Here is a 23,775-nt window from a genome sequence, read left to right as displayed (position 1 = left end):
AAAAAAAAAAAGCAAAAACTTGAGCAATAACAACAATTTTCTGATCACAAGAAAAAAAATTTTTTTTTAAAGTTTTAGCAAGGATTTATTTTGCTACAATAAAATTCATGTAGGAAGAAATGGAGAAAAAAGAGAAACATTTCCTGCTCCCTATACAAGAAATGGGAGTTAAAGACTTCTGATCATAAGAAAATCTTAACTGCACATTGATGGGTTATATCCATTACATCCTTAATTTTTGATTAATAATAAGATTCCTAGTGGTAGAAGTATATAGCCTGGGTCTCCTGCTGTAATATAAAGTATTAATATCACACAGGCTTCCAACATGGACATCCAGGGAGGTCACTCTCCCTGGGCTCTGTCCTCGTGGCCTAGGGGAGCATAGGGCTCTGCCCAATGATGTATAGTCCCTTTCCACAATGTTGGATATGAAGCCGGGCTTTTTGTCTGCACCTGCATATTCCTACAGCTTCCCAGAGTCCTGTGGACAATGACTGGGGAGATAAACCATGCAGGAAACAGTGTAAAAAAAAAAAAATCGCACAGGCTATATTCAAATTGAAGATTGTATATTATGACTATCAACTTTTAGATCCAACTTACATTTTCTAGGAAATATAGAAGTGAAAGGAACAAACTAATAATACTACAACAGAGTAAGCCACATGCAAAAGAAGAAACATTTTTTGGATTATTGGCCTGGTCTTTTCAATGAATCAATATCATGAAATACTACTTAAAAAGCTGTAATGATTTGTCTGTCTATCTCTCTTTCTGGCTTTCTGAGGGTTAAGTGGAGATGGAATCTTCCACACTTTAGTGCCAGGGCTGGCTTCAAACTGATATCAAGAGACTGATATCTAGAGACATCAGATATCAGATATCAGATGAGATTACAGGTATAAACCACTGGCATCTTGGATTTTTCTTTTTTTGGTGCTTGAGGTTCAAACCCAGAGAGTCACATGTGCTGGGCAAAAGTTCTATATCTTCAACCCTAGAATTATACTTCAGATGACTACAGTTTTAATTGCCAAGTCTTCAAAGTTTTAAGTTAACTAAAATGGCAAGGCTTAGAAATGATCTAAATTTGAAAATATTTCACTTTGGATCTTTCTTTCAGGTAACACTTACCTGGAGGACTCTTTCATGAGCAGGATGCTCTTTTAATTCTACTAATCGGTCTAGAACTATGAGCTTTACATTGTTGTCACTTTCCTTTATAATTAAATCGATGTAACACTGAGCAGCAGCCTGTATATATATATAAAAAAGAAATACATTTTAAGACATAAGCACAGAATCTGAAGATAAGCAAAAACATGTCTCTAAGAAACCAAAATACACTCACTGGCATTACTACATTAATGTTTATGCATTTTGTTCAGAAGAATAAATATCTTTTTTTTTTTAATTTTTTTTATTGTAAAGATACTATACAGAGGGTTACAGTTACATGAGTGAGGCAATGAGTACACTTCCACTTCCTCTTGAACATTGTTACCCCCTCCATTGTTTTCCCCCTACCATCCCCTCCCTCCCTCCCTTCCCCAAGGTTCTTTTTTTTTTTTTGATTGTGATTAAGTGAGAATAAATATCTTTACTTCTTAAATTTAATAAACCTTAGTATTATTTAATGAAAATATGATCCAACCAAAATCTTATTATTACAAAAGATTAGAAGCATTACAAATTAAAAAGAGGCTGGTATAGGCAAGAACAGCTATTTATAGCCAAAAATTAAAGATTGAAACTAAGAAACAAAGAAAAGAACAGCTAGAAAATGCCGATCAATATAGTTGTTAAACCTACTTCAACAGAGGATCAAAGTTTAATATACCCAATACAGAAAAATCAGGGTAGAGGCATTGCTCAAACAGTAGGATCTAATAAATTTAAAGCCCTAAGCTGAGAGGGCACATGCTTGCAAGCATGATGCTTTGAGTTCATAAAGTATTTTAGTAGGTGTTTAGAACAATTACATAAGAAAAAAAAATGTGTATTTTAGAATGACTTTTTTTGTGTGTGTTAGTCCTAGGGCTTGAACTCAGGGCCTGCGTGCTGTCCCTGAGCTTCTTTTGCTCAAGGCTAACACTCTACCACTTGAGCCACAACAGTGCCACTTCTAGCTTTTTCTGTATATGTGGTACTGAGGAATCGAACCCAGGGCTTCATGAATGCTAGGCAAGCACTCTACTACTAAGTCACCCCCCCCTTTTTTTTTTTTTTGCCAGTACTGGCTAGGGCTTGAACTTCATCCCTCTTGCCTTCACTTGGCTGTTTTATTTAGAGCTGGCAACCCACCACTTGAGCCACATCTCTAGTCCACCATCTTGCTGATTAATTAGAGAAAAGAATCTCTCAGATATTTCTGCCAGGGCTGACTTCAAACCTTACTCCTCAGATCTTTTTTTTTTTTTGGGGGGGTCTGAACTCTGGGCCTGGGTGCTGTCCCTCAGCTCTTCAGCTCAAGGCTAGTGCTCTACCACTTGAGCCACAGCACCACTTCCAGCTTTTTTTTCTGCTTATGTGGTGCTGAGGAGGAATCGAACCCAGGGCCTCATGCATGCAAGTCAAGCGCTCTACCACTGAGCCACCTTCCTAGCCCACTCCTCAGATCTTAACCTCCTGAGTTGTAAGTATTACAGGCATGAGCCATCAGCACCTGGCTACAAAATGACTAAATGTAAAAGCAAAGGATAAAGGAAAAGGCTCTCAATAGCCAAAGTGGGAATAATTCGATAAACAAAATAATGATAATACCAGATTATGATCCATAGAATAAAGTATTCATACTGATAGAAAGAAGAAAAAAAGAAAGGGAGGGAGGGACAGAGAAAGAGAGGGAGAAAAAGAAAAAGGGAAATGAAAGGAAGAAAGAAGACAACTCTTCCTTACATAAAATTCCAATTAATAAGTATAGAATGAAGTAGAAAACCAACATTAGAATAACATGCCAATAATTGTTACTGAAAAAACTGATTTATAGGTGCTCATATTAGTTAGGTTAAGTTTGAGGTACAACAGTATATTAGCAGTTTCAATGTCCCTTTAGTGTTTATTGATTATAATGGGAAAAATCTGGCAGACATATTAACAGTCTGATCAAGGTTAACACCACCAGTAGTAACATATATAGAGATATTATGTACTCCCTGATATAATAATATAAGGAGAAGAGTTATGGAAAAATGCCTGACCTCAAAGACTAGGAGAAAACAGACAAACTCAAATTAAAGAATATTTTGTAAACAAAACAGACCAGTATTCTTCAAATGTGTCAAAGCATGAAAAAGAAGGAAAAGCTGAGGAACTCTTACAGAGTGGAGAACTAGGACAACTAAAAGGGATCCTGGATTGGATCCTGAAACAAGAATGATATTAATGGGAAAACTTTGAATAAAGTCTTTAGTTCGGTTAACAATATTTTTCAAGGTTAAACTTCTTAGTTTTGAATATATGAGTTACACACAATATTATGGGAAGCTACATAATACATGGGAACTCTGTCTTTTGTAACTTTTGTAAATTTATTTTAAAAGCTTAAAAATATTTTGAGTGAGAAAAACAATCTGATATTCTAGCATTCCCTGAATATATTAAGACGTTCCTGATAAAGTCTCGATGAAGTAAATTAAAGAGAAAGTATCTCATTATGGAAAATCTTTACTTGATCCTTTTCAGGAGTCATGTGGTTATGTAGGATCTAGACTGATTTTCCCTAGATCTAGTTTTTATTGTGATTAAGCATAAAGCGAGGTCTTTTAAAAATATATTAGTATAATTATCCAAAAATCAGAAATTCTCTGACTTGCTTTCCTGACTCTTTTTATGTTCTTGTATGTATGAAAGCAGGAAGTTAAACAGAAGAAAGGTTGAGCTATATAAGGAGAAAAATCCATAAAATTTGTAGATTCCTCTATATGACACATAACCAAATAGTGAACTGTAATGTCCAATAATACCTTGATGGCAGTTGGTGCACTTGAAAGTGTTACTAATGTCCCAGCAGCTTCATATTTTACAGCAGGGCTAGATGACTGCAATAGGTTATAAATGCACCTAATAAAACGAGCCCGTTCTGATGGATTAGCATGACAGACCTGGAAAAGATAACATTTAAGCTTTAACTGATTTTAGGGACTGTCTTTCTTTCCTTTCTTCTCTTCTTTCCTTCTTTCTTTTCTTTCTTTGCCTGTCTGTCTGCTTTTCTTTCTTTCTTTTTCTTTCTTTGTCTCTCTCTTTCTTTCCTCCTCCCCTCCCTCCATTATTCCCTCCCCTCCCCTTCTTTCTTTCTTGGACTGACTTAGAGCCTCATGGATAACAGGCAAAAGTTCTACCACTGAGCCACAATCCCAGCTCTGATATCTTTTTCAAATGGAATACGTTTATAGATGTCAGCTTATGGGACACCAGAGATTTTTAATTTAAGAGCTAAAAATAATCTTATAAAGACATAAAAGTATTGGCCAAAATAGGAAGAGATAATATGACACAACACAAGTAATTTCAGAAAGAAGTTCTATCTGAAGTAACTGTTACGGCTACTTTTCATTTATTTATTCAACCATAAATTTATATTTTCATTGCACTATAAAAGGTAATAATAAAGATATTTCAGTTGTACATACTAATATTAACCAAGTATACAAATATTTAGTATAGTAAGATAGTACCAACAGTCCTTAAAATACTCAATGTACTCTTAGAACAGTAAATTTGATTTTTATTCTCAGTGTCATATCCAAAAGGAAGACATGATGGTTGACATGTCATCAGTTAATAAAAGGAAAATATAGTTCTTCAAGCAAGATAAATATTTTCTTTGGTTATTATTATTTCTCATTACTATTTCCTATCATTTGGGATTACATTCATTACTAGAAACTAAAAACTTCTTTCCAGTTAAAAATATACCTTGAGACCATTTTTTTGTAGAATAAGTAATTCTCATAACCTTTTAGTATTCATACTAGATTTTTCTAAAACATATACAGCCAAATATCTATTACTTGGGTGATATTTAAAAACTATTTTCTCTTCATAGAACCTAGACTCCACTAAACAATGAAGTCACTGAATAACACAGAAAACCTATTTTTGAGAATCTCAGTGGCATGCTCCAACAATGCACATGATTAAAAAATCTCAGTCTCACTTTAAATTCCAGTTCTAAGAGACTGACACCTTGTGTTGAGTGGGCCCCTTTCCTGCAGAAGACAAGACAGCTGTAAATTGTCAGGGGTATCTGCTACTATTGATTTCATTAGAACACTAAAGCAATTCTTCCAGTGGGCAGAGCAAATTAAAGTGCTGCTAATCCAGGAAGCTCCCTTGAGTCCTGGAATTCAAAGCCATACTGTGACCTTGCCTTAAAGAAATGCTGCTAATAAAGTGCCTTTTATTTTTAAAAATTAATGTTTTGGGCCCTGGATCAATTCCAGGGTCTTGTGCAAGGTAGGAAAACGCTTTACCAATGAGCTCTCTGTGTGTGTGTGTGTGTGTGTGTGCGTGTGTGTACACACATATACATACATATATATATTATACACACATATATTATACACACACATATATTCATACACACACACACACACACACACACACACACACATACACACACACACACACACACACACACACACACATATCCTTAGTTCCTGAGCTTGCTCCTTTTATAAGAACTCAAGTTTCAGGAGAACTACCTTCATCCCTCTGAAGGCAATGTCCCCAATAACCTCCTACTAGGCTTCGCCTCGTAAAAAGTTTCATTACCTCCACATTCCTACACTGAGGTTTATACTGATAACACATGAACTTCTGGGGGTTATGCTCAATCTACATTGCAATCATAACACCAAGTTTGTGTGTGTGTGTGTCAACTTTTGGGGGTTATGCTCAATCTACATTGCAATCATAACACCAAGTTTGTGGTGTGCTGGTCCTAAGACTCAGGCCTATGTGCTACCTTTGAGCTTCTTTTGCTTAAGACTAGAGCTCTATCTACCACAGCACCACTTCTGGCTTTTTCTGAGTAGTTTATTAAAGATAAGAGTTTTATGGAGTTTTCTGAATGGGATGGCTCTGAACTCCTGAGTAGCTAAGATTACAAGCCTGAGCCACCAGTGTCTGGCCCATTAAGATTTTTGAATGAGAGATGTCTCTTTTCTTTCACTTGAAAAATTAGTGGGTACTTCAGAGTTATTATCTGTCCTATTTTAAAAACAAGGAGTACAAAAAGTATGACTTTTGTACTTGTTTTGAGTGTAGTCTAGTGTACAGTTAAGAAAAATTTTTTTTTGTTTTGTTTTGTTCTTGGGTCCAGTCGTGGGGCCTGAATCCTGGGTCTGGGTGCTGTCCCTCAGCTCTTCAGCTCAAGGCTAGCACTCTACCACTTGAGCCACGGCGCCACTTCCGGCTGAGGAATCGAACCCAGGGCCTCAAGCATGCAAGGCAAGTGCTCTACCACTGAGCCACCTTCCCAGCCCCAAGAAAAATCTTTTATCCTGAAGTTTACTTCCCAGTCTGTCAGTGAATTGGGCAGTCTACTATGATTTCTTCACAGCTGTACTGACCAAACCATGAATGTTTAAAGAATTCTTTATATACATTTAGAAAGGAAATAGGTAAATATGTGGACTAACAAAGTCAAAATAAAACCATACTATAAAACATTTCTATAATTAAAATACATTCTCCTAATGACTAACTCTACAGAAGAAACTAGTCTTCTCTTAAAACTCTTGTGTTTGTTTACCCATCAAAAACTATCATTCTTACCTTATAAATCAGTTCAACAATAACTAATTGTAGAATGTCTCCAAATGTTTGAACTTGATCAATACAGGTACTTAGATAATCCAAAGCTCGATCCTTTAAAAAAAAAAAAGGTATTTATCATACTCCCCCTCATTCAACACAATGACTTAATGCAGCTTAAAATTATGTAAATATAAAATAAAAAATCAGGGCAATGAGAAACTAATTGGAGAAAAACAGTGAAGTAAGAGTTATCAGACAAAATGTAAGACAAAAAGTCAAGTACATGGGACAAAAAAAAAATGTTTTCTCTTTTGAGCAATTTCAGATTTATACTAATATAAAAGCCTGAAGTATAACAAGCTGTTTTTTCCTTTCTGGTTTTTTTTTTTTTGTCCAGTCGTGGGGCCTGAACTCTGGGCCTGGGCGCTGTCCCTCGGCTCTTCAGATCAAGGCTAGCGCTCTTACCACTGGAGCCATAGCGCCACTTCTGGCTTTTTTCTTTTTGCTTATGTGGTGCTGAGGAATCGGACCCAGGGCCTCATGCATGCAAGGCAAGCACTCTACCACTGAGCCACCTTCCCAGCCCTGTTTTTTGCTTTCTGGTAGGATTGGAACTCAGGAATTGTACTTGCCAGCTAGGAGCTCTACTACCTGAGCCATATCCAAAGCCCTTTTTGCTTTGGTTATTTTTAAGTCAAAGTCTTACATTTTTGCCTGGGCCAGCCTGAACATGGACATTCTTTCTTAAGTTTCTCAAATATGGATGACAGGCACATACCACCCCACTCAACTTTTTGTTAAAAGGGGATTTTGCTAACTTTTGCCTAGTTTGGCTTTGAAAAATTTCCAATTTCTGTCTCCTAAAGTAGCTAGGATTACAGGCATGAGCCACTGTGCCCAGTCTAGTGTCTAAATTTTTTAGCAACTACCAAAGGGAAAAATACTATGCTTTACGTAGTTCAATATATTCATTCATTGAATCTAAAACCAAAAACTAAAAACCAACAAACACAAACACCAGCTGTTTAAAATTATAGTTATTTATAATACTGAGACCTAGGAGAAAAATCTTGTATGCGTTCTCCTCTATCAGAAGAAGGCCTTAACATTTCTCTGGTAAAAATATTAATAAACAATCCAACTATTTCTGATTACATTCTTTATTATACATAAACATCATAAAACCAAAAGTACAGGTTAATAAAATTCTACAAGAGGGCAAACACTATGGCTCATATTAACAGCTTTTTCATAATACTGTTTAGGGAAATAAATGACAATATCTTAATATCACCTCTTAATCCTTAAGATAGCTAGTATAAAAAATTAAGTTGGCAAGGATATGGAGAAATATGGAAATTTTGTGCACTGCTGGTGGGAATATAAAATGGCATAGCTGTCAAAACAGTATGGTGGATTAGGTCCTCAAAAAAATGAAGAATTGGCCACGCACTGGTGGCTCATGCCTGTAATCCTAGATACTCAGGAGGCTGAGATCTGAGGATCACGGTTCAAAGCCAGCCTAGGCAAGAAAGTCTGTGAGACTCTTATCTCCAATAAACCACCAGAAAACTGGAATCGACATTGTGGTTCAAGTGGTAGAGGGCTCGCCTTGAACTGAAGAGGTGAGGGACAACCGACAAAAAATGAAAACGAGAAATGCCATAGTTTCAGCAGTTCCACTTCTGAGTACATACTCAGGACCTAGAGTAGACATTTGGATAACCATTTTGAGAGCATTATTTACAACAGCCCAACAAACCACAGAAACCCAAATATCTATTGACGGATGTATAAATAAGATATGGGTCATAATAGAGTATTATTCAGCTCTAAAAAGAATGGAAAATTCTGATGTTATAACACAAATGAACCTTCAAGACATTATGCTAAGTGAAATAAGATAGTCTTAAAGAATGAACACAAATGACTCTACTTTCTTTCTTTTTTTTTTCTTTTTTGGTAATGGGGATCAAATCCAGGATATTGCACTTGCTAGGCAAGGGCTTTGCCACTGAGCTACATCCCAGCACCATGACTCTACTTTCAAAACACTTAAGAGTGTTAAAATTATTGAGACAGAAAGTAAAATGGTGACTGCCAGGGGCAGGAGTAAGTGGGAATTCCTTTAATAAATTATTAGATAACACTGAACTTTACACTTAAATATAGTTAAAATATGATGTCACATGAATTTTATTTTTAAATTTTTATTTATTTATTTTTTTGTCGGTCATGGGGGCTGAACTCTGGGCCTGGGCACTGTCCCTCAGCTCTTCAGCTCAAGGCTAGCGCCCTACCACTTGAGCCACAGAGCCACTTCCAGCTTTTTTCTGCTTATGTGGTGCTGAGGAATTGAACCCAGGGCCTCATTCATGGGAGGCAAGCACTCTACCACTGAGCCAACTTCCAGCCCAGAATTTTAAAACAATAAAAAAGTTAAAAAAAAAAACTTATAAAGGAAGACCTGGGGTAATGACATTACTTAAGATTTCAGAGAAATGAGATTCTTTATCTTTCAGTCTTCATGCATTTTCCCAATTTTGATAACAAAAACTAGATAGCAAATGCTTCAATAGATGGACAGAATACTGCTAACCTAAAAGGGATTTATGTATTTTAACTATCAGCAGAGACATATATGGAGTAAGCATCTACTTATGAAAATCAAAAACCTACTAAGGATACACGTGAACATGAAAGGCCAGCCTACTTCATAAACATGCCTAAGGGTATACCCTATACAAAATAATGTTTTTCTCTATTGAGTAATTTCAGATTTATACTAATATAAAGAAAAACAGAAAATCTAAAGTCCTAGAGTATAGTACATAGAATACTAACCATAAAAATTTCAATCCGGGGCTGGGGAAGTGGCTTGGTGGTAGAGTGCTTGCCTACCATGCATGAAGCCCTGGGTTTGAGTCCTCAGTAACACATACACAGAAAAAGCTGGAAGTGGTGCCGTGGCTCAAGTGGTAGAGCGCTAGCCTTGAGCAAAAGAAGCGCACGCACAGACAGTGTCCAGACCCTGAGTTCAAGCCTCAGGACCGGCAAAAAAAGAAAAAAAATTCGATCAGGAAAAATGATATAATGAAGTGTGAAGGATAGCTCAAGTGTAGCATATGCATTAAACCTGCACTAGGCTCGGTATTCAATCCTCAGAAACAAATACCACTCCAAATTCCCAAACTATGAAGAGCCTGTTCTGAAATGCCTCTTTGATTATTTACTTTAAAGCAGCATTTAAGTATTTGAACAGTAGAAAAGGATTAAGAAAAAGAATTTTGTACAAATTTAATCCAAACATCCAAAAAAGCACAACAACAAAAAAAAACCACCAGCGATAGTAACTGAAAACACAATTAGGCCTATGCATTACTTCCTATTTTCACTTACAGTCATGAAAGTATTTTTTAAAAGTACTTTACCTGATCCGCATGAATTAGCATCATAAATGCATTCCTTTTGCAACTGGCATCCTTCTCATTCACCAGAAAATCATGTATCAGTTCAGGAGCATCAGGTATAAGATGTTCAAAATTTCTTTAAATAAAACAGATTATATCCATATTTAATCAAAATCTACCTTGCTATTTTAGCATCTTTCAGAACAAGACCAAAATTTTGACTTTATAACACAACTGATTCTTTGCTTCTGGAATTTTAAATCAATTACAAGTTGGAGATGAAAATAATGTTGTATCTTCATGTATTACCAAATTATCACTTCCATTTCAATACAGAAAAAAAGAATTATTCAACATATATTTATTAATTTTCAAACTGTTTTATATGTAATTTAGGAATAAAGTATTAAAGTCATTATGGCCATTAATTCACAAAGTTTCAACCATTTCTTAATAATGATTAGAGAAAAAAAGTCCTTTGGTTTTCCTAACTGAACACTATAGACACTTAACCATTTATTTACTAACTTAACTTTTCATTTTTATTTTCAATACATAGAACAGATTAGCAAAAATTATTACCTGTTCTTGCCAATTATTAATTTTTAACCAGTTTTGTTTTACCTATCTATATGCTCTGCCTACTTTTCCCTCACTCATATGTAAGTAAACATCTGTCAAGTTGTAATCTACTGTCACTTTATATAAAACACTTAAACTATCATCGTATTTTCAAAATTTAGTAATTCCTAACTTTTAGCCAGAGTCAATTCACTGTTTTAAATTTCCATTTGCTTATAAATGTCACTATTTTTATGTATGGCCTACAGTTTAAATTCTGAAATTTGTAGACTGTATGGTAACAGGCAAACAAATATATTATTAACCAGAATACTATTTTGCTTAGCAAATAAAGCCTAATGTTTTCAATAGTAAGGTAATTATGAATTACTTTTCAATCAAATAGTATAAAGGTGCTTATAAGAATTATATTCTACTTTAAAACAGATCAAAAGTAGTGATCATAAAAACCAAATATCTTACCTCCCTAACTGGTTCAATTGTTCTTGAACTCTAAAATCGGGTTTGTTTTTTTTATTTTTGGTACTAGGGATTAAGCTCTACACATAAGTGGCAAGAACTCTACCATTAGACTCTATAAGGCCTTTTATTTTTTTCTTCCATTGCTTGGGTTTGAACTCAAGGCTTTGTGCTTGTGAAGCAGGTACTCTACACTTTGAACCACTCCATCAGCCCAAGCTTTCTCTCAATCTTTCTCCCACCCTCCCTCTCTTTTTTTTGGTGTCATTACTGGGGTTTCAACTTAAGGTCTAATACTTTCACTTGGTTTTTTCACACAAGGCTGGCACTCTACCATTTGAACTATAACTCCACTTCTGGATTTTTCTGGTTAATTGGGAGATTGTCTCATGAGCTTGTTTTTTCTGTTTGGACTGGCTTCCAATCTCAATTCTCAGATCTCAGACTCCTGAGTAGCTAGGATTACAAGTGTAAGCAACCTGCACTAGGCTCTAAGACCTTTGGAGGATCTCACTACAAAGCCCAGGTCAGCCTTCAACTTGTCACTCCTGCCTCAGGCTCACAAGTTCCTGGGATTACATGTGCCAGTAGTCCAAGCTAAATCTTCAGCTTTCTAAGAACAAGAATTAGTGAAGAACTGCAGCCCTTCTCATTAAAAAAGCCTCTAAGTGCACAAAGAATAACACCACACAGAAACAAAATTCTAAAACATGGTTAAAAAAATCAAGTCTTTAGACTGGTAATACAATTGAGAATGATAGGCAATGCTTTGAACTGTAAACTGAATGATCTTAAATTGCACTCTTGTTGTGCTTCTAGAAGCTAGGGATCAGTGTTGCCAACAGACTTTTCCACATTCGCAAGTTAATGATAGTAAGGAAAAAATACTATGCTGTCAAAAGGTATTTGCAAACATCTTAGATATAATCTGAAATTTGGAACCCTCTGCTCTCACAGACTAAAATGTTTTCACAGAGAAAAGCCACAGGAATATTTACCTGTAGATAGTATAGATAGCCAAAACAGCGTTTCTCCTAACATAGCTGTGTCGATGTTCCAAACAAGCACGAATAGCTGGCATTAATGGTTCAAGCAACTCTGCTTCCTTCAATTTGCAAAGAAAGCGAAGAGTAGATCCTCGAATAAATTCATTAGGATGCTGAAGATCCTAATGTAAAAATTAAAATATGAAATGTTGAGTGTCAGCTTTTATAAAAATCCAATTTTAGGGGCTGGGAAGGTGGCTCAGTGGTAAACTGCTTGCCTTGCATGCATGAGGCCCTGGGTTCGATTCCTCAGCACCACATAAGCAGAAAAAGTCAGAAATGGCACTGTGGCTCAAGTGGTAGGGCACTAGCCTTGAGCTGAAGAGCTGAGGGCCAGAGCCCAGGTCCAGAGTTCAGCCCCCATGACCAACAAAAAAATTTAAATTAAAATTAAAAAATCCAATTTTAAATATAAAACTTAACAACGAAAAATATCAGTTTGAGGAAAAAGACCATTCCATTCCATTGATTAAAACAATTGTTTTTAACCTCTTACCTGCCTTACATACTACATGTGTCATTTGTTATTAACACATATAAAATGCATAAGAAATTCCTAAAAAGAAGCATTAGAACATTTTACAATAACTCTTTACCCTCTCAATTCCAAACATGTATAGCTTTCCTCGCTTCAAAGGTCATGTTCAAAATCTACCACAAAGTTCATTCCATCACTTTTGGGTTTTTTTTGTGGTTTTGTTTTATTTTTTTTTGCTGGTCCTGGGGCTTGAACTCAGGGCCTGGGCACTGTCCTTAGGTCTCTCTGTGCTCAGGGCAAGCATTCTACCACTTGAGCCACAGTGCTACTTCTGGCTTTTTCTGTTTATGTGGTACTGAGGAATTGAACCCAGGGCGTCATGCATGCAAGGCAAGCACTCTACCACTAAGCCACATTCCCAGCCCCATTCCATCACTTTTATTGTGTATTTTTAAGGGGAGATAATACTATGGCTTAACCCAGAAATCAGAACCTTGCACTTAGTAGGTACACACTCAAATATGATACATATTCAATCTAATTTTACAATGATTTTTAAATATTCACAAATGTTCAGAAATAATTATGGTTTGGTTTACCTTTCTGTAAGCATCACATACAAGAATCATTTCATGTAAAAGTCTCCCATCTGGGGTTGTTTTAGGAACAATTTCCCAAAATACCAGAAGTAGTTTTTTGATGGTGTGATCTTGAAGAGGTAGCACAAAGCGAATGATGGTCATCAAAAGCCCAGGAAGCTTTTCACCATTCAGAATCATGATGATTACTTTCTTCAAAGCTTCTGTCTTGGACTTCACATCTCCTTTTTCTGATTCAAATATTAAAAAACAAACACAATTATTCAAAAGAAAGTTCCTCATGTAATTTAAAAACCAACCAATTTGAACCACTACCAAATATCCCCATGCTGCTGATCACATATATGGTATATAACATGTGAGCACCGTTATATATTACAGACTGTGATAGACAATTTGCTCCAGGAAAGTTAGAATGAACTTGTGACTTTAAACGAGCATCATTATTCCACAATACTGTGAATTACCGGAAATTAAGTAATCACTTAATCACAATCAAAAAAAAAAAAAAAAAAGAACCTTGGGGAAGGGAGGGAGGGAAGGGATGGTAGGGGGAAAACAATGGAGGGGGTAACAATGCTCAAGAGGAAGTGTACTCATTACCTCACTCATGTAACTGTAACCCTCTGTATAGTATCTTTACAATAAAAAAATTAAAAAAAAATAAATAAAAAATAAAAACCAACCAATTAAATCATACTTTACTCATACTTTACTATTGGCAATTAATATTTTTGCCTTTCATATTTGATTTTTATAAAAGGCAATAAAGGTATAAATCCAAATTGCAAGGTTTTGCCACTTGGCTCTACCATAAACAAGTTGCATATCTGTGTGTGTGTGTGTGTGTGTGTATGTGTGTGTGTGCAAGTTCTGGGGCTCTCCTACTTGAGTCACAGTTCCACTTCTGGGTTTTTGGTGGTTAACTGGAGATCAGAGTCTCATAGATTTTCTTGCCTGGGCTGGCTTTGAATTATAATCCTCAAACTCAGACTCCTGAGTAGCTAGAATTACAGGCATAAGCCACCAACGCCCAGCTTAAATTGTGTATCTTTGCACAAATCATTTATCTCTAAATCTTAAGATACTTTACATACAATATGAGGAAAAGAATTAGAATTAGTGAGAAGTTACCAGAAAGCAGAATTAGACTTAATGTGAGAAATGATTGCTAACAACTAGAGCTAAGAGGCGATAAAATAAAGAGTTCCTCTTGTCAAAGAGACATAGACTATCCATGACCACTTGGTAGGGCCACAGGAAGGACTTAAGCTTCAAAGGAATCAATCTAGGCAAACCAAAAGTTATTTCTTGCCCTCTAAGGCTCTATGGCCATACTAAATTATTATGGTATTTTATATGTTGCAGAACAGAGAATACCCTCTGGTTATATGTACTAATTAGGCAAAGTTCTAAGTGGCTAAAGTGGTCACTGAGCCAAAATAAATTTGCCAAACCTTTTTATTTTTCTTTTTTTGCTAGTCCTGGGGCTTGAACTCAGAGCCTGGGCACTGTCCCTGAGCTTCTTTTGCTCAAGGCTAGCAGCGTACCACTTGAGCCACAGCACCACTTCCAGATTTTTCTGTTTATGTGGTACTATGGACTCAAACCCAGGGCTTCATTCATGCTAGACAAGCATTCTACCACTAGGCCACATTCCCAGCCCTGTTCCAAAACTCTTGTTCTAGCTTTGTTTTGTTTTGTTTTGTTTTGTACTGAGGATGGAACTCAAGAACTTTGGCCATGCTAGGGAAGCATTCTACTGTTGAACAACATTCCCATCCCTCTTTCAGATTTTTAAATGCTTTTTCCTTACTGTTTAATAACTTAAGCAATACAAAGTCTAAAAGCCATAAAACTGTATTACTATGACCTTAATGGCTTTTTTTCTTGCACCAGTGTTTTGTGTTTTTTGTTTGTTTTTACTATTTTTCACAAACAAGTATATTCCTACAAGATTAGAGGTCCACTACTATAAAAAGTTTAACAGCAACCTTATAAAAAAATCTATACAATTTGTGTTTTAAGCACCTCACTCTAATTCCCATGTATTTCAACAACTCAAATTGAAAAGGTAAGCCAGGTTCCAATGGCTCACGACTATAATCCTAGCTACTCAGGAGACTGAGATCTGAGGATCTCAGTTCAAAGCAGAAAAGTCTGTGAGACTCTCACCTCCAATTAACCACCAAAACACAGAAATGGCGCTGAGGCTCAAGTGGTAGAGTGCTTGACTTGAGCTGAAGAGCTGAGGGACAGCTCTCAGGCCCAGAGTTCAAGCCCCACAACCAACCAAAAAAAAAAAAAAATAGATCTTTTAGGTGCTGGGGAGGCAGCTCAGTGTGATAGTACAATTGCCTGGCTTGAGAGAGGCCCTGAGTTCAATCCACAGTGCTGACAAGAATTAAAAAAACAAACAAAAACCCCAGACCACAATAGACATCTAATTTTAAGTAAACTAAGACTGGACAGCAGTCTACAAAGAGACAAGATTAGACAAGTAAAATATTGTCTCTCTTCCAACTGCAAAGTACAAAGATATTTTCAATATTTAAAGCAAAATTTTCATTCCACTGTTTAGAACAGTGTGTAGCGTTTAATTTATATTTATTTCTCATAGTTCAACTGAAAAATTATTATTTTATAAAGTACAATACTTTTTTTTTCTTTACAGAATCACATTTTATACCTGCAAGGTGGTACAAGGGCTACAATGTCAGCTCTTGGGAGACTTGAACAGGAGAATCATGATTTGGAGGGCAGCCTGGGCGCAGTGAGATCCATGCCAGGATGAACTACCTAGCAAAATTCTCACTCAAAAATAAAATAGGGCTGGGAATGTGATTTAGTGGTAGAGTGCTTGCTTAGAATACATGAAGTCCTGGGTTTGATTCCTCAGTACAGAAAAAAGCTGGAAGTGGTGTTGTGGATCAAGTGATAGAGTGCTAGCCTTGAGCAAAAGAAACTCAGGGACAGTGTCCAGGCCCTGAGTTCAAGCTCCAAGACTGGCAATAAGTAAGTAAATAAATAACTCCCCACCCTCACTCCTTGCTTCAGTAGTAGGGACTAGGCATCAAACCCAGCACTTCTTGAGTGCTAGGTAAGAAGTCAACCACTGAATCACACCAGGTTTTTAAAATTTTAAGACAGTTTAAAATTTTTGAGACAATTTTGCTAAATTTCCCAAGCTGGCCTTGAACTTGTGATCTCTTGCTTTAGCCCTCTAAGTAGATGGATTTGAGGTAGCTCAGATGAGAATCAATATTTCTAATAAGACACATGAAACACAAATACTCTTATATTTACTCTGTCTCATTCCCAAAATATAATTAAGGTTTACCTAGATCATCATAAGTTGAGAGTACAACAATAAGTTACCAGAGGCTGGGATGGGAATGGGAGAAGGCAGAATGGGAAGACTAAAAAAGAGCAAGAAATTGTGCAAGATGACTTTAGATAATAAATATGTACTGTACATAGTATTTTCACTATAAAGAAACCCATGAATGAGTAGGCATGTTTAACCTGATTTAACGTAAACATTATAAAATGTACACATATATGTACACCATTAATATGTTCAACTTAATGTTTTAATATCCTAGTTAAAAATAAGTTCAATTTAAATTAAAAAAGAAAAAGCCTTACCTAAGTCATTTTTTAAGCTAATTTCAGATGGTGGCTCTGAATCCATTGGCACGTTAATTAACGTGTAACACACATTCTCAGCAGCCGTCATGGTTTCTGGTTATAATCAACCCCAAAGCAAGATTCAAGGATGACAGATGCCAGAAAATCTAGAAAAATAAATACCGCGAAATCATCACCTATTGTAAAAAGTCTCACAGTCGTGATCTTTACTGTCTGAAAGTTCCCTTAGCTTGGCATGTCGATTGTAAATTGGAGGGGGGGGAGAGGGGTTCCAATCTGTATTATGTTCCCCCAGAAAAATACATTCGAACGGAAACCACACTTGTCAGCCCCGGGCCGCGGTCTCTCACCCGCCGCCCCTTTCCCGCGGGCCGACCCTGCAATGGAGGACGTCGGAGAGCAGAATGAAGGCCCGCAAAGCGGTGACAACTCCCCACTCCACGCCGCCGGGCCCACTTACACAACGGCGCTTTGCAGGACAACACACACGGTGCACGGCACACCTCAGAGAGGCCGTGCACGCAGACGCGGCCACGGCCGCCCCGGGCTTCCCCGCGGCCTTCGGTGGGCGCTGACGCCGCCTCCCCGGGTGCCCCGGCCCGTACAACGGCACCCCCGCCCGCCCGCCCGCCCGCTCGGCCCTTCTCCCACCCCAGCAGGCCTCGACCTCAAGCGCCAGCTCCCGGGGTCTCGGGAGTGAGGGGATGCGGAGCCCGCCGGCAGGCCCGGCCCGCGTCCGGCGGAGAGTCCGGGCCTCCGCCCTCCGCTCCCCTCAGCAGGACCCGGCGCGAGGCCTAGCCGCTCCCGCCCCGCTTCCCTCCAGCCAGAGGACGTGTCTGTGCCTCGGCGTGACCCACCGCGCCTCTGCCCCGGGCTCCAGGCCCGCTACCTGGCTCCCTTGAGGCAGCGGCGGCGGTAACCGCGGGCCCGTCGACCTCCACTCAGAGCTGCCCCGGCCGCGAAGGCTTCCAGGAGTTCTCGGCTGACGTGGAGGTGGGTGGGGCAACGACCCAGGCCGCGGCCACCTGGCGTCTACGGCGACGCAGAGAGGACAAGCCTGTTCCATCCTGCGGCTGCGCACTACAAGTAGCTCCGCGTGCCCCGGCCCCTCCCTCTCTAGAGTTGGATGGTAACTCACAGCACTGTGGAAGATCGTTTGGTTTTCCCTGTTATGAGTGCTAATTTAAGCACCGTGGTCATTTAAGAGTTAACTGTAAATTGTTCTTCTAGGAAGTAAAATGGCCAAAGGGAAGTAAGGGCTCGAAGAAGGACGAACAATTTTACAGTGCTATTGTGGTCCAGCCCTGGACTTCTGGGAGCTGGAGGTTCAGGGAGCCCTCTTCCTGTTCTCCTACCAATAAACTGGGAAAGTAATTACTATTGGGCAATTAATTTCCCGTTGTTTTTTTTAAAAATAAGATCACTCGATTATCTGAAACTCTATATCAGTTCTTAACATATTCAGTGATTTAAGCCAGCTCCTTTTCAACTGAGCTGGAGTTGCTTGAAGCTCAAAAGTTGCTCTGGTATAATTTCTGCAACATAGTAATGATCTATGATTTGAGCATCCAGTAGTTTGCATCTCTTTTATGCATCAAGGAAAATAGTCATCCTTAAGTGGCTTTACTTATCTCCAAAGCCCTTATAGATAGAATCAACTTTACAAAGCAACTTAAATTTTGCTCGTGTTTCCCTATCTCACTTTTTGTTGCCCACCCTACCCCTCAAGAGTTTTCTAGTCAGTTATTAACTTGAAAACATGAAATCTTAAGCTGTACACGAAAAACATCTGATATAACCCATCTTTATTGGAAAGGTTCAGCTCACTTTGAGAGTCTGAACACAAATAGCTCATCTATCTACAATTACCTTGAGATTTCTCTTATTTGGAGCTCTCAAGCAAAACAATTACTTGAGCACCCAAAAAGAGCCATGTATTAACAATAATCATGGATGACTCCTCTAATCCCATACATGAATTTTTTTTTTTTGGCAGTACCAGTTTTGAACTCTGGGCTCCCATTGGCTTGGCTTTTATACCTGCTCAGCAGCCTTTCTACCACTTTAGTCATGACCAGCTGCCACGCCGTCCCGAGTAGAGTCTGCTTAGCATGGGAAACCATCTATCAGACCATGATAGGGGCCTCGAGACCTATCTCTGAGTTTTGGGACTTCACCGAAGTCTACCTCAGAGAATGGGGCTTTACAGAAACCTATCTCCAAGTTTTGGGACTTCACCGAAGTCTACCTCGGAGAATAGGGCTTCTAAGAGGCCTACTCCTGGGAAAAGGCTGGAAAAACCCCTGGGAAAAGATGTGTTTCTGTCTTTCTTCTCCTCATAAGAGTGCCTATCAATCTTTTACTGTTTCTGCTGTTCATTGTACTTACTCATTGTCAACGTTCCCTTATTCAAAGCTCTTTCTTAAGAGTGTTGACGACTCCAATATCTGATGAGTGTCTTAAAAATATGACTAACTCACCAGAGTTAAGTGCTACCCTGAAACCCCTCTTATGGAGGCTAGTAGACAAATATAAGTAAATATAAAAGTATTGGAGGTTTCACAAAGTCACTCCAGCAGAAGGAATTGTAAGAAATTTACAAGAAGCTGTAGGTGCGGCTAGAACAGAAAGAATGTATGGCAATTGCTGAGATAACTACTTAGGAGAAAGAACTTCCTGGTACTCTCATTTACTAAGAGACTTGCTAGATCTAGGCCTCCGTAACCTTATAATTAAGGCCTCTATAGAAATAAGGTAATGGTGAGATGGTGACAAACGTCGAAACCCATTATATTTCTTAGAGATAAGCCGGAAACAAGTGCCTTTCAGGCGACCAGCTGGTGACCACCTAAGAATGAAGCCTTGCAGCAAGATTGTGTAACCTTTTGCCCCTTTTTCTTATGAAGACTTCTGTTATAAAAGTTTGTTATCCTCTGCATTAAATCGCACTCAGCATCCACTCCTAATGTGTGTGAGTTGTCTGTTTGCCATCTCCCCATCCTATTCCAGGTTCCTCCCCTAGGTATCCTCCGTCGTCCCGACAGAACCCAGTCCGCGGCAACCAGCTCTGCTTTTTGCTGGCTATTTTGGAAATGAAGTCTCACAGACTTCTCTTCCAGGGAAAGTCTCAAACTCAGATCCTCACATATTAGCCTCTTGAGTAGAGAGGATTACAGGCATGAACCAGAATCCAGCCAGCACCAACTATGTTTTGCTTGTACCAGTCTGGAGGCTTGAATTCAGGGCCTGGACACTGTCCCTCAGCATTTTTGTTCAAGGCTAGCACTGTACCACTGAGTCACATCTCTTCTTCTGACATTTTGCTGGGTAATCGGAGAGGAGTATCATGGACTTTACAGCCTGGGATGGCTCTGAACTGAAATCCTCAGATCTCATCCTCCTGAGTAGTTAGGATTACAGGTGTGAGCCATTAACATGCATTAGCATGCATTGCCTTTTTAAAAACTTTTTAAATTGTAGCAATGTGAATACAGAAATCACTTATACTCCCCAACCAGTTTCTACCAATGGTAACAATTTATACAGGAAGCAATTAACCCCTTGCCATTCAAATTTCACCCGCTTTCTATGCATGCATGTTACTTAGTTTTAGTTATAACTTTATCATGTTATCACCAACAGTCAAGATGCATAATGGTTCTTTAGGAACCCCTCAAACTGTTCCTTTTTCAGTCACAATCACATTTCTCTTTAACCCTGGCAGCTACTTATTTGTTGTCCAATTTTGTCACTTATCTTTCTTTTACTCAGAGTAATTCTTTGGGATTAATCCAAGATAGGTGTTTAGGTTAGTTTCTTTTCTGTGTACTCATTTTTGAAATTAATTTACTAGAGGGATTACAAGAGTCAGCTAATGAGTACATTTCATTTCCTTTGGTACAGTATCTTCTGTTCCCTCACTCTCTCCTAGTCCTTCCCTCCTGTCTCCACCCACGAGATTCACTTTCATCAGTGTCCAGGGAGTTCCACTGCTGCACTTTTTCACCCTTTTTTCTTCGTGTATACTCATTTTTAATATGGAATCTTCACAGATGAAGTTACCTGGTTTCTGAATCCATTTAATTTAACAAAAAGTGACAAACCATCAGCAAGAAAAGAAGCCAAAAATATATAAGACTAGACTTACCAATAAGAAAGGTTATCAGAGCAGGACTAACACAAATTCTGTTTTAAACTTTAAGGTATATTACGATCCTCAGTCATTAAGGAAACTATTATAATATGAAATGGCATTTTAGGTCTACACATAAATGTCATTGTTAGTGTGTATGTTATCTATTTTTAAACACAGACTTTCTACTCCAAGGTTGAGATCGGAGGATCTCAGTTCAAAGCCAGCCCTGGCAAACAAATCCAAGTGACTGTTGAGTGTAAATGCCAACTCAGAGTGAGGCTCTGAATTTCACTCCCAGTACTGATACACAAACACAAACCCTTTATACAGCTTCACCAATTCTTCCTAACAAGTGCACTTCTTTCCTTACTGTACTTCATGTTTTGGTACTTTTCACTTTATATTATTATTATTAATATTGTCAGTTGTAGGGCTGGAACTCAGGGTCTGGCTGCTGTTTCTGAGTTCTCTTTGCTCAAGGCTAGAACTCTATCACTTTGAGCCACTGCCCCACTTCTGGTTTTCTGGTGGTTAATTGGGGATATGAGTCTCACTGATGCCGAGTATAGATGGCTCACACCTGTAATCCTAGCTACTCAGGAGGCTGAGATCTGAGGATCGTGGTTCAAAGCCAACCCAGGCAGAAAAGTCTGTGAAACTCTCATCTCCACTTAAGTTCCAGAAAACTCGAAGTTGAGCTGTGGCTCAAAATGGTAGAGCACTAGTAGAATTTCCTACTGGAGCTAGGTTTGAATTTGATCCTGAATTCTCAGCCTTTTGAGTAGCTGGGATTACAGGTATGAGCAACTGTAACCAGGCTGGTATTTTTTTACTTTTGCATTTAATTATGTAATTTTGAATGCTTTGCAAATTGTAACTTGAGTACAAAGACCTTGCTATGTATCAAGAATCACAAAAATTTTGAAGTCTAAGAAACCAAGGCCTAAAAGGAATTTCCCCAATCATGTAATTATCAAACACTAAAAGAACTAGCACTGGAACCTGAATCTTGTCATGTACAACCTTTTAGTTGTTTTTTTTTCTTCCTGTTTTTTGTTTATTTGTTTTTGGTCCAGTTGTGGGGCCTGAACTCTGGGCCTGGGCACTGTCCCCTCAGCTCTTCAGCTCAAGGCTAGCGCTCTACCACTTGAGACACAGCGCCACTTCTGGCTTTTTTATTTTTGCTTATGTGGTGCTGAGAACTCGAACCCAGGGCCTCATGCATGCAAGGCAAGCGCTCTACCACTGAGCCACCTTCCCAGCCCCAACCTTTTAGTTTTTAACCATGTTCAGAGCTACATATATAGATGCTCAAAAAATTCTAAGTGAATTGTTCACCTTTGTCAGTGAAAGGACACAGATGACATTAGAAATCATTCTGCTCAAAATTTCTCAACATTATGGAAAAACAGTTCAACAAATGAAATATAAAAGCATCAAATGAATCTACAATAGTATGGTTGGTTCTCGTGAGAAATAATTTTAAGTCAGCGCATAGGACTAAAAATCATGTTAAAAAAAACTAAAATTGCACCTATGGCACAATACAAACCACTGTTTTTTGTTTTAAGCTGAGTTCCAACAAACTAGTAGCTGCATTTAGAGAACAAGTACAAAAGATAAGCATTAGGGAGTTAAGCTAAGGGCTACACAGTTAAGGGCTACACAGTGAGATCCTGTCTCAAAAAAGATACATAATCTTTATCTTTGTGTGTGTTTTGTAGTACTGGAATTTGAACTCAAGAGACTCAGATTTGCTAGACAGGCACTCTACTACTAAGCTATGTCTTTAGCTAGCGATTTTGAGGTAAGAGTCCTGCTGGGCATATGCCTGGACTGTGATTCTATTTCATGTTTCCTGCTGTAGCTGAGATGACCAGAGTGCTCTACCACATCCAACTTCTTCCACTGAGATGCAATCCCATGACTGCTTCTGCCTAAGTCAGCCTTGAACCTCAATCCTCTTGATATTAGCCTCCCTAGTAGCTAGCATTATCAGTATGAGTCACTGCATCAAGCTAAGTTGGGTTTTTTGTTGTTGTTGTTGGCTGTGGGGCCTGAACTCTGGGCCTGGGCGCTGTCCCTCAGCTCTTCAGCTCAAGGCTAGCACTCTATCACTTGAGCCCCAGCTTTTTCTGCTTATGTAGTGCTGAAGAATTGAACCCAGGGCCTGATGCATACAAGTCAAGCACTCTACCACTAAGCTACCTTCCCAGCCCCAAACTAAGTTTCTTTTGTTTGGGGGGTATTTATCAAAGTTATATACCGTTGATAGAACTCCATTGTACTTCATATACCCACAAAGTATTTAAATGGCAGGTCTGTGAGGCTACTCCATAGCACAGACTAACATCTCATACATTCCAATACTCAAAAGGGGTTCGTCCGATAAAACTGCCAACTCATTTTACCATTTTCCCTTAAGAAGTTACAGAAGGACTTAAAAAAAAATTTTTTAAGCTGTGAGAAGCCTAAAAAATATTTATCATTGTTTGAGGTTATATTATAAATTTTCTCACTTCATACTACAATAATTCCCCCAAGGGTTTCAGTAAAATAGAATTAAGAATTTTTAAGCCATTAGCAGCTAAGTAGTAAAATTAGATATAAAATCTGGGTTAGCCGGGAGCCAGTGGGTCACACCTGTAAT

At 38.3% G+C, this 23,775-nt stretch overlaps 1 protein-coding gene and 1 non-coding gene across 3 annotated transcripts in view; one reads left to right on the top strand and one right to left on the bottom strand.

Moving 5' to 3' along the window:
- The window catches only part of LOC138834093 (coatomer subunit beta), a 45,862-nt gene extending 27,877 nt beyond the window's left edge, over positions 1-17,985 (bottom strand). Inside the window, exons 1-8 of one of the 2 annotated variants that reach the window (XM_070032846.1) lie at positions 17,880-17,985; positions 16,988-17,136; positions 13,340-13,569; positions 12,215-12,384; positions 10,197-10,311; positions 6,784-6,876; positions 3,969-4,106; positions 1,138-1,257 (exon numbers count right to left, since the gene is read on the bottom strand). In XM_070032846.1, the coding sequence (XP_069888947.1) occupies positions 1,138-1,257; positions 3,969-4,106; positions 6,784-6,876; positions 10,197-10,311; positions 12,215-12,384; positions 13,340-13,569; positions 16,988-17,078 (957 nt within the window). In that variant the 5' untranslated portion in view covers positions 17,079-17,136; positions 17,880-17,985. Of the gene's footprint in view, positions 1-1,137; positions 1,258-3,968; positions 4,107-6,783; positions 6,877-10,196; positions 10,312-12,214; positions 12,385-13,339; positions 13,570-16,987; positions 17,137-17,847 lie in introns of both variants that reach the window. The other variant, XM_070032847.1, reaches the window with a different exon arrangement.
- On the top strand, positions 324-527 carry LOC138834252 (small nucleolar RNA SNORA73 family). Its single transcript, XR_011374023.1, has one exon. It is a non-coding gene; the product is annotated as a small nucleolar RNA SNORA73 family (small nucleolar RNA).
- Positions 17,986-23,775: the final 5,790 nt, after the last annotated feature.

The sequence above is a fragment of the Dipodomys merriami genome, unplaced genomic scaffold (genome assembly GCF_024711535.1).
Source record: "Dipodomys merriami isolate MVZ:Mamm:240054 unplaced genomic scaffold, mDipMer1.0.p SCAF_21, whole genome shotgun sequence".
NCBI classification, from domain to species: Eukaryota; Metazoa; Chordata; class Mammalia; order Rodentia; family Heteromyidae; genus Dipodomys; species Dipodomys merriami.
This window is presented reverse-complemented; position numbering and strand designations above follow the sequence as displayed.